Raw genomic sequence first — 10842 nt, 5'->3', positions numbered from 1 at the left:
TATACATAAAGATGAGTATATATGCATGTATAAAGATATAATTCTATATACATTAAAATGAGTATATATACATGTATAAATATAAAATTATATATACATTAAAATGTGTATATATATGTATAAATAGATAACTATATATACATAAAAATGTAAATATCTGTATATATTTATATACGTAAAATGTATATACATGTATAAGGATATAATTAATTATAGATACATAAAAGTGTGTATAAATATGTAATTATACATAAAAATGAGTATATATACATGTATAAATATAAAATTGTATATACATTAAAATGTGTATATCTATGTATAAATATATAACTATATAAACATACAAATGTGTATATCTATGTATAAATATATAACTAGATATACATAAAAATGTGTATATATATGTATAAATATATAACTATACATAAAAACGTAAATATCTGCATATATAAATTTATGTACGTAAAATGCATATACACGTATAAGGATATAATTAATTATAGATACATAAAAATGTGTATAAATATGCAATTATACATAAAAGTGCGTACACATACATGTATGAAGATGCCATTCGAGGTGTGTACCCCCACGTACACACACACACACACACACACACACACACACACACACGCTCCCCCCGGCTCCCGCTGGGCTGGGGGGGGGTCAGGGCAGGTCGGACCTTCAGCATTTCCCCTCTGACCTTGGCTCGGGGCTCCGCGTCCCGGGGTTCAGCCCCCCCCCGGCCCCCCCCCCCCAGGAACCCGACCCGGCAGATTCCACTTTCACTTTCGGTTGCCACCGGCCCCGCTTGGCTCGTCACCCCTCCCTGGCCCAAGGCGGGGGCGGGGGACGGGCAGGCAGAACCGCACCCCCCCCTCCTCAAATCCCACCCCCCGAACCCCCCAAACCACCCCCCCACACCCCCCCCACACCCCCCCCCGCGATGCTGCCGGGACCCCGACACGCTGGACTGGTAGGGACTGGGGGGGGGGGGGGGGGACAGGGAGGGGGGGTCAGGGGGTCCCCAGGGACACACACATGGGGGGGGGGGTGCAGCCTGCGATGGGGGGGGGCACATGCATACGGAATTCGGGGACCCCCCCGGGGTGAAGCTGGGAAGGGGATTGGGGGGGGGGGCGGTGTTATGGTTTTTCGTTTTTTGTTTTTTGTTTTTTTTTTTTTTTTTCCGCTGTTTTTAAGCCGGCAGCCTTTTAAACCTGGTCCCGTGGGGTCAGACCTGTGTGTGTGTCCCCCTCCCACCCCGCCCCCCCCCCGGACCCCCCCCAAAATTTTACAGCTTCATCCCCGGGCGCCACCTCCTCGGCGCCGAGTTCTCCCTCTTTCTATTCCCCCCCCCCCTCCAACCCCCAAAACCATCATTTTAATTTGTGGTTCCCCCCCCCCCGGTTTTGAGGCAGCACCACAAATCGGAAAAATCCACCCCCACCCCCCCCAATTTACCCGTTTTCCCCCTCTTTTCCGCCCCATGGGAAGCCCTGAGCCCCCGCGGAGTTGTGACAGCAGTGCCCGCGCTGCCGCAACAGGAGCAGGTTTGGGGTTTTTTTGGGGGTACCAAACCCACCTAAGCCCCCCCCCCAGCCCTGACACCACCCCCCCCCCAGGTCCCATCCACCTCATGATTTATTTTTTGACTATCCCCAAATTCTCCCGCTTTTTCTAATCAAGTTTCATTTAGAAAACCCTCAGCCGGATGCTCCCTGCACCACGTCAACTTTAAATTAGTTTCTTGGAATTTTTTTTTTTTTAATTTTTTTTTTTCCCCCCACCTTTTTCCCACGAAGTCGGACAGAAAAATGACAGTTTCCTCATGCTCCTGCCTCCCCCGCGTCACCTCCAGCCCCGTTTGGGTCACAATTTTCTTTTTCGGCGCTCACGTCCGGGAGCTGGGCTGCGGTAAGGATCTCCAGCGCTTCTTCCATGACATCCAACCCTCCTTATTTATTTCTCCTGCCCCCCCCCCCCCAGTTTGTTAATATTACACCAAAAAATAAGAATAATTTTTAAAAAAGGTGGTTTTTAAAAGCTTGGTGGGATAAATACCAATTTCTGGGGACTTTGAGGGCAAGACGCGTCCTACCGGGAGGCGACTTTGGGGATCCATCACTGGTGGATCGTGCTGATCCACTTTATTCTTTATTGAAATATTTAGACCCGAAGTTGCTTTCTAATAGAATTTTTAAAATTTTAATAGAAATTCCCTGCTTGAGTGGCGGTTCTTAAGAAAACTGCACTGCAACCACCTTTTTACTAAAACAATCATTCTGAATTTCCCTGATTTGATCCCTCACGGTCCAGAAACCCCAGTTCAGTCCACTCGCTCAGCTGTAGACTAACCCCCCCCCAAAAAAAAAACCAAAAAAACAAAACCAAACACCCCAAAATCTGCCCTTCCCCCCCCAGCGTTTCTGTAGCTTCCAGGTGGCTCCTCCACCCCATGAGAGCGTCCCCACCTCCGCGCGCTCTTCCCGAGGTCCTCCCGGGCCCCACCGCGACGCTCTCCCACGCTTTGGTCGAGCGTTATGCCCCCAGACCCGCCACGCGTGCGCCCCCCTTCCACCTGCCCAGAATCCCTCCCACAAAACGAAATAAATCCCATTGATCGGCGGCGGACGAGGGAGCGGCGGCACCGCCGGCGTTTCTTCTTCTCACCCATCGCCTTTCGCAGCCCGGTTCCGAGTCCTGGGACCCGACCGGCCCATCACGGCCGCCGTGGGAGAAGACGTCGTGCTGCCTTGTCACCTCTCGCCCGGGCTCGACGCCGAGAACCTGGAGGTGAGGTGGTTCCGCACCCGTTTCTTGGTCTACGTCCACCTCTACCGCGGCGGGCAGGACCACTACTCCTCCCAGATGCCCGAATACCAGGGGAGGACGGAGTTTTTGAAAGAAGGCCTCTCCGTTGGGAACGTCTCCCTGAAGATCCTCAGGACCGGGCTGAGCGATGAAGGGCAGTATCAGTGCCTCGTCAAAGACGGGGATTTTTACGAAGAAGCCGCGCTGGAGCTGAAGGTGGCAGGTAAGAACCAGAGCGAGGGGTCGGCCCCAGGATGGACCTCTGCTTTGTCCCGTTTGCCCACCGCGTCTCCAAAATCCCTCTTGAGTTTTCTCCGCTTTGGTCGCCCGGCTCCTCGGGAGTTGGCTCCTGACCTGCCCGGCCTCAGATCCTTGCGGAACACGGAGTGTCCCACCACCAAACCCCCCCCAAAACCTCACAGATACAGCACCACCCCCCCTCTAACCCGGGAGAAACCTCCCGGTCCCCCCCCCCAGGTCAACCATCTCAACTCAACCCTGGCGTCATCTCCGGTTGACTTCTTTCCAACAAGAGCCCAGGGGAGCGGCAGGAGATGACGCAGCGGGACCCCAACCATCCAACCTCGGGCCACCACCAAACCCCCCCAAAACCTCACAGATACAGCACCACCCCCCCTCTAACCCGGGAGAAACCTCCCGGTTCCCCCCCAGGTCAACCGTCTCAACTCAACCTTGGCGTCATCTCCGGTTGACTTCCTTCCAACGAGAGCCCGGGGGAGTGGCAGGAGATGACGCAGCGGGACCCCAACGATCCAACCTCTTCTTGCCGAGGGTGTGACCTCCAGATGGTCCCAAGGTGGGACCCGAGCAGACACGAACGTCGCCACCGCGCGTGTCCCAGCTGGCAAAAAAAAAAAAAACAACCCCCCCCGACCTTGCGGTTGGCCAAGCGTGACCCAAACCCGGCGCTTTCCTCCCCAAACCCGTCAGGTCTCGCCTTGCTCAGTCCGCAGAGGGGATGAGCTGCCGGCGGGGTGGAGGCAGCTTCATCTCAGGAGCTTCCATTTGCCACACCCTTCTCTTTAGGAGGGGCCGTGCCTGATGGGTTTTGTGATTTCACGCTCCGAGGGTAAATAAACTGGGCTCGAAAATCGTCCCCCGAAATGGAAAGTTCTCGAGGTTTTGGGTTTATGTGAGAAAAGAGGAAAACGGGAATACAAAACGTCAATTCCACCCCAAGCTCAGAGGTTTCCCGTGAGTCTTTCTGCCCGAACTTTGCAGCTGTGAATGGAAAAATGGTCTTCTCCAGGGTGGCCACTCAGTTTGGCTGATGGCAGCTGGGTTGGGGTTTTTTCTTGGATTTTTTTTTTTTTGGGGTCCCAGTTTCAGGTTCCAGCCCCATCCTCTCCGTGGAGGATTACCAAGACGGGGGAATCCGAGTTGGGTGTCGAGCAACGGGCTGGTACCCAAAGCCCGAGATGTTGTGGAGAGATTTCCAGGGCCAGCAGCTCCCGTCCTTCGCCGAATCCGACACCCAAAACCACGACGGCTTCTTCGAGGTGGAGAAGTCCATCGTCATCCAAAGAAACACAAACCAAAACGTGTCCTGTTCCGTCAGGAGCACGCGGCTTCCCCAGGAGAAGGGCTCGACCATTTCTATATCAGGTGACGTGCCACCAGAATTACACTTTTAAGTCATACCTGGGAAATAAGGTGGTTTTGTTTTGTTTTTTGTTTTTTTTTTCCCCTATCTTTACGTGTCCAATCACCATTGGCTGCATCTGAGGAGGCTTCTGGGCTTGGGGGCCCTGTTGCATCCCCAGATGGGTTCCCTCGGCTGCAGCACCCAGCGCACCCCGTGCGGGCGATGGAAGAGGGACTGAACTGGGGTTTCTGGACCGTCAGGGATCAAATCAGGGAAATTCAGAATTAATGTTTTAGTAAAAAGGTGGTTCCAGTGCAGTTTTCTTAAGAACCGTCACTCAAGCAGGGAATTTCTATTAAAATTTTAAAAATTCTATTAGAAAGCAACTTCGGGACTAAATATTTCAATAAAGATGCTCGGAGGGGACCAAGCGCTTACAAGAGACCGTTTTTCTACATATTCCCTTTGCAGAACATTAAATGCAAAAATGCTTTAGAATCTTTGTTACGGGGATTTCTCGCCAGTTTTGCATTTCCCGTGGGCTGATGTTCATAAACTATTTTTTCCGTCAGAGCACCGCCACGCGTTTCTGTACCGCCGCGCACGCGCGCTCCAGTGCAGAACATCGACGGATCGTTGCACCCCCAATTAACGGGATTTGGGGAATTTTTTCTCTATTCCAGACCCCCTTTTCCCAAAGGCCTCTCCCTGGATGGCAGCTTTGTTCGTGACCTTGGCTGCCTGCTTGGCCTCGCTGGTTGTCTGCGCTCTTCTTGTCTTACGGCTACGAGGTGAGGCGTTAGGCTAGAGGAAGAAGATATTTGGGCGCCCAAGAGGACGTTTGGGCACCCAAGAGGGCACTTGGGCACCCAAGAGGATGTTTGGGCACCCAAGAGGACATTTGGGCACCCAAGAGTTCGTTTGGGCACCCAAGAGGACGTTTGGGCACCCAAGAGGATGTTTGGGCACCCAAGACGGAGGACACTTGGGCACCCAAGAGGACATTTGGGCACCCAAGAGGATGTTTGGGCACCCAAGAGGGCACTTGGGCACCCAAGAGGACGTTTGGGCACCCAAGAGGAAGTTTGGGCACCCAAGAGGACACTTGGGCACCCAAGAGGACACTTGGGCACCCAAGAGGGCACTTGGGCACCCAAGAGGATGTTTGGGCACCCAAGAGGGCACTTGGGCACCCAAGAGGACGTTTGGGCACCCAAGAGGGCACTTGGGCACCCAAGAGGACACTTGGGCACCCAAGAGGGCACTTGGGCACCCAAGAGGGCACTTGGGCACCCAAGAGGACGTTTGGGCACCCAAGAGGGCACTTGGGCACCCAAGAGGATGTTTGGGCACCCAAGAGGATGTTTGGGCACCCAAGAGGGAGGACGCTTGGGCACCCAAGAGGACACCTGGGCACCCAAACCACACTGGGTTGATACAGACCTGCTCAAAGAAGGACCAACTGCCCCCAGGCATCGGAGACTCGCTAGAGCTCCATCCCATTGAAATATTCCCCCCAAAATGTCACTTTTTAGGGACCTGAGGCCCAATCTCCACCCCCGAGAGCTCATGACCTTGCCCGGGGCAAAGGAAGAGCAGGCTCCAACGTGAGGGAAAAATCCCCGTTTCACACCAAAACCCCCATTTGACACCACCCCCCCCCGCCTCCAGCAGCGTCAACCAAGCCCAGAAATTCCCATTCTTCAGCCCACGCCCCCGGCGCGGGTCACCCCTGTGAGATGTAGGTGTGGGAGAAACCTCCCGTTAACCCACGCGCCGTTCTCTGTTCTTTCTTACAGCCCAACACGCCGCAGAACTCGGTAAGAGACGCTTTTTCCTTTTTTTTTTTTTTTTCTAAAAAAAAGGGAAATTTTTGGCTGGTAGCGAAGGAGGGTTGGGTCTCCCACACGCTTGTCTCAATTTGCTTTTAGAACAGCGCTTGCTGCGTCATTTCACACCAAAAAAAAAAAAAAAAAAAAGCCATTTGAAAGACTGAGGCGTGGGAAAGGGTTGAAAAGATTTCATTTACATGCTGAAAACGCACCAAAAAAACCCACAGAATTGGGAAAATCCCCTTTTTTTCCTGCTTTTTCCTCTTCTTTTAACCAAGCCAGTTATGTTATTGAGGCTGAGTTTCAACACCTCTCTCCAGGCCTCAGGCCGCCGACAATTTCCCCGCGAGAAAGGAAACTTCCTCTTACACTTATTTCTGCCTTTCCTTTCAGAGAAACGCGATGCCGAAATCCGTAAGTAATGTGGGTTGGTTTTTTTTTTTTAAATGTCGTTAAGGAAAAAAATAGAGCTGCGGACGGCTGCTCGCTTTGTCACGGGGGTTCATAAACCGGCGGGGAGGAAGCGGGAAAATTGGGGACCAAATCAAGCGCATGACTTCATCTGAGTTGGCCAACTTGGGTAACCGACCTCAGGGAAGACCAAATCTCTGGGTTGTTGGGTTTTTTGGGTTGGTTTTTTTTTTTTTTTTTTCAGATAATAAAACCTCAGCGGAGACGGGCTGCGGTTTACGGAGCCCGTCTGTAGCTCGTAGGCGTGTAATAGTTTAATGATATTGTTGGCGTGGCGTGGGTTTGGAGCAATCAAATTTTGGAATAATAAAAACAAGCTTCCTTGGTTTCGGAGGAATAAAATTTCGGAGTACTAAGAAGCAGCTTCCTCGTTTTCAGAGGAATAAAATTCACATTTGCGTGTTTCTCCCCAAAGGCCATCTCAGAAAGCAGTAAATCCCCCAAATTTCCTTCTTTCCCAAGTTAAAACGGCTAGCTTGGATGGCAACGTGGCCAACAACGTGCCGCGCAAGAGAAGCGCCAAGAAACCCTTCTGCTCTTAGCGCACCACCCCCCAAAATCCCATTTAGGGCAAGCAATTCAGCCGGGTTTTTTCCCCCCCCCAAAAAAACCTACATCCCCTTCCAATATCAATAACACCCCCCTGCTTCAATTCAACTTCCAACATCCTGGGCAGAAAAAGGAGCAAAAAGGTCCTCGGGCGCCCGGACAAGCTGCCAGCACCAAATTAGCACTTTCCAGCCATCCCACCTATTTCTTCCTGATTTTTTTTTTTTAATTTTTTTTTTTTTCCCCCCCTTCCAGGTCATCGCGACATGGAAATACGTAAGTGTTGCGTTGCTTCTTCCACCCGCTAAAAGCTTGGGGCAAAGGAGAAGACCTTCCCCCCAACATCCTTCATCCAACTTAGATGCGGTTGAGCCCGACTTCTGGGGGGGCCCCAACCCCCCCGGCTCCTTCCAGCCCCTTGGGGTGCCCCCACGTTCCTTCTGTCGAGCCGGTGTCCCCTCTCGGGGCACCTTTTGGAGGTCTGGCACCGTAAAAGGACCTTTTGACGTGCCCTTGGGTTTGGCGGCTACGTGGGGCTCAAAGCAAGGGGGTTTCACCCCAAAAAGCACGTGTTTTTCCTAAAAACGCTTCTTTTTTTCTGTTCTTTTCCAGAGAAACACTCCGCAGAACTGCGTAAGTTCGGTTTTTGCTGTTCCTCCCCCCCCGGCCCCGCCCCGTGGTCTTTCGAACAGCGCATGATTTTGGGGAGGGGGCGGGACGGGTTCTGCCTGGGTTTCATTTCCAAGCCCCCCCCCCCACCCGACTGCAAAACAAACCCGGGGTCTAAAAAAAAAAAAAAAAGTCGAACCGGGCCAGAAACGGTGCCCGGGTTCCCGTTTGGACGCACCTGTGTCTTAAAATAAATTAAATTTGAGTGTATTAAGCGGCGTGCTGCCTGGGACCAACCCCCCCAGGGCCACCCCCCCCCCCCCCCCACGCCACGGGACCCTCTTGCGATCACGTCTGTTTGGTTTCAGGGTGGAGAAACGCCGTCGTCCCGGTGGAAGAAGGTACCTTGGGCTTGAGCGTTGCTGCTTGGGCGGGGAGGTGTCGGGGGGGGGGGGGGGATGCCTCGGGCGCTCTGGTGCTTTCTGCTTCCTTTTCCCACTCAATGAGCATTTTTCTGCTTTTTTTTTTTTTTTGGGGGGGGGGGGGAGGGGGCGCTTATTTCTGAAGACCCGAGCTCTTGACGCCGGGTGTCAGAGGAGGGTGCGGAGCTGGGACGCTCCTCGACGCTCTTGGCTCCTCCCCAGGAAGTGGGGGAAGAGAAAAAATTAATTCACGAGGCTCCTCCTTAATTAATCGAGGCCGGGTCCCTTCTTCTCTGCGCTGGGGAGGGGCGTGCAGCTCGTGAAACCGCGGCGGCCGCGTCCCAACCGGCGCTTGGCCGAGATGCTCACCCCGAGGAGGTCCCACCCCAGGACCAACGCTGGAGGTGGCCGGAGATGGGACCGCGCTCCGGTGCCGTTGGGCGCTTGAGATTCCCCCCAAACCCCCCCCTTCCCCATTTTCTCCGAGGTTCGGAGACCCCCCCCCCCCAAAGGCAGCAGCCAAAGGGGGTTCCTCGGCAGCGCTCTCCTCCCCGCAGTGCACGTCACGCTGGACGCGGACACGGCGCACCCCCAGCTCGTCCTCTCGGCGGGTGGGAAGCGCATCCGTCGCGGGGACACGCGGCAAGCCGTGCCGGATAACCCCGGGAGATACGACACCTACCACTGCATCCTGGGCCGGGAGGGATTCGGCGCGGGGAGGCACTTCTGGGAGGTGGACGTGGGGACGGAGGAAGGAGGGGTCTGGGCCATGGGGGTGGCCAAGGAGACCATGAAGAGGAAGGGGTGGATCAACCCGGCTCCTCAAGACGGGATCTTGGCTCTCTTCCACTGCGGGGGCAAGTACTGGGCCCTGACGTCCCCGGACCACACGGCCCTCGCCCTCGCCCAGACGCCCCGGAGGATTCGGGTCTACCTGGATTTTGAGGGACAGCAGGTCGCCTTCTTCAACGCCGACAGCCAAGACCTGCTCTTCACCTTCCCGCTGGCCCCGCTGAACGGGGAGAGGATCCGGCCCTGGTTCCGCGTGGGGCCCATCGCCCAGCTCACCCTGAAGTCACCCCCTTCTTCGTCCCCCGACGTCCCCGGCTTGGAGGATCCTCTGCACCCCTCGTGCTTCTCCCTGCCGAGCCGCTCACCGCGGCGGCGGGTCCCGCACCCACCGGAGAGCGGGACGTGACCAGGGCGGGGAACCCCACCAGCAGCCACGAGCAATGCCCAGGACTCTTCCAGTCGCCTCGCGCCATCCCGGCGCCCCGAGACTCTTCCAGTTGCCTCATGACACCACGACATTCCAAGACTCTTCCAGTTGCCTCATGACACCACAACATCTAAAGAGTCTTCCACGTCACATCTATACCGCCCCGGTGTCCCAAGACTCTTCCGGTCTCATCACGCCACCACGACATTCCAAGATTCTTCCAGTCGCATCATGACATCACGACATCCCACGACTCTTCCAGTCTCATTGCGCCATCTCGGCATCCCCAAGACTCTTCCAGTTGCCTCATGACACCACGACATTCCAAGACTCTTCCAGTTGCATCATGGCACCACGACATCCCATGACTCTTCCAGTCTCATTGCGCCATCTCAACATCCCCAAGACTCTTCCAGTTGCATCATGACACCACGACATCCAAAGATTCTTCCAGTCTCATTGCGCCACCACGGCATTCCATGACTCTTCCAGTTGCACCATGACACCACGACATCCCACGACTCTTCCAGTCTCATCGTGCCAACACGGCATTCCAAGATTCTTCCAGTCTCATTGCACCATCTCGGCATCCCCAAGACTCTTCCAGTTGCATCGTGACACAATGACATCCGAAGATTCTTCCAGTCTCATCGCGCCACCACAACATCCCACGACTCTTCCAGTCACATCATGACATCACGACATCCCACGACTCTTCCAGTCTCATTGCACCACCACGACATCCCACGTCTCTTCCAGTCTCATCGCGCCATCTCGGCATCCCCACGACTCTTCCAGTTGCGTGGTGCCACGATGGGGGGGGGGTGTGTCTCCCTTCCTCTGGCAGGAGGATTCACGGTGCTCGTTCCTGATGTGTGTGTCGTCCCCCCCCCGGGGTGTTGCAATATCGTCGCCTGTATTTACAAAAAAAAAAAGTTATTTCAATAAAAATTCTCTCCTCAACACCTTTGGGGGGGGGGTTGTGGGGTGGGGGTGTCTTGGGGAGCAGCCAAGTTGGGCCTTCGGGTCTCCCCGTCTCCACAAAAATGGGTCAAGAAACAACCCCCCCCCCCCCCCCCCCCAGGGAGATGGTCCTTGCTGGGGGGGGGGAGGGGGGATGGTCTCCTGGGGGGGATGGGCCCCCAAGAGTGATGCCCCCCCCAGGGATGACGCTCTCCCGTGGGTGATGGTCACCCGAGGATGATGCTCTCCTGGGGGGGGGGGGGTGGTGTTGATGGTCTCCTGGGGGTGCTGTTCACCCCAAAATCGGGTGATGCCCCCCCCCCCCCCAAGAGTGATGGTCCCCCTAGGAACCTCCCC

General features: G+C 54.4%; 1 protein-coding gene across 2 annotated transcripts; it reads left to right on the top strand.

Annotated features, from left to right (window-relative positions):
* Positions 1-807: 807 nt before the first annotated feature.
* LOC116960790 (butyrophilin subfamily 2 member A2-like) lies at positions 808-10472 on the top strand. Of its 2 annotated transcripts, none has more exons than XM_042802102.1 (11): positions 808-976; positions 1806-1917; positions 2690-3037; positions 4159-4440; positions 5104-5211; positions 6220-6240; positions 6646-6666; positions 7528-7548; positions 7885-7905; positions 8250-8282; positions 8861-10472. In XM_042802102.1, the coding sequence occupies exons 1-11, from the start codon at positions 947-949 to the stop codon at positions 9499-9501; spliced, it is 1638 nt and encodes a 545-aa protein (XP_042658036.1). In that variant the 5' UTR covers positions 808-946; the 3' UTR covers positions 9502-10472. The 2 variants fall into 2 exon arrangements, with proteins under 2 accessions (XP_042658036.1, XP_042658040.1); XM_042802106.1 differs by having other exon boundaries at positions 6573-6666; positions 8791-9201.
* Positions 10473-10842: the final 370 nt, after the last annotated feature.

Source organism: Tyto alba, unplaced genomic scaffold (assembly GCF_018691265.1).
Source record: "Tyto alba isolate M040663 unplaced genomic scaffold, T.alba_DEE_v4.0 Super-Scaffold_100000100064, whole genome shotgun sequence".
Lineage (NCBI taxonomy): Eukaryota > Metazoa > Chordata > Aves > Strigiformes > Tytonidae > Tyto > Tyto alba.
The sequence above is the reverse complement of the archived record's forward strand: the minus strand, read 5'-3'. Positions and strand labels throughout refer to the sequence as shown.

Excerpts from the sequence above, each read along its gene's own strand:
- LOC116960790 (XM_042802102.1), top strand. The coding sequence starts at position 947 with ATGCTGCCGGGACCCCGACACGCTGGACTG. Across the intron at positions 977-1,805 it reads GACCCCGACACGCTGGACTG|TCGGACAGAAAAATGACAGT; the intron begins GTAGGGACTGGG and ends TTTCCCACGAAG. Across the intron at positions 5,212-6,219 it reads TCTTGTCTTACGGCTACGAG|CCCAACACGCCGCAGAACTC; the intron begins GTGAGGCGTTAG and ends TCTTTCTTACAG.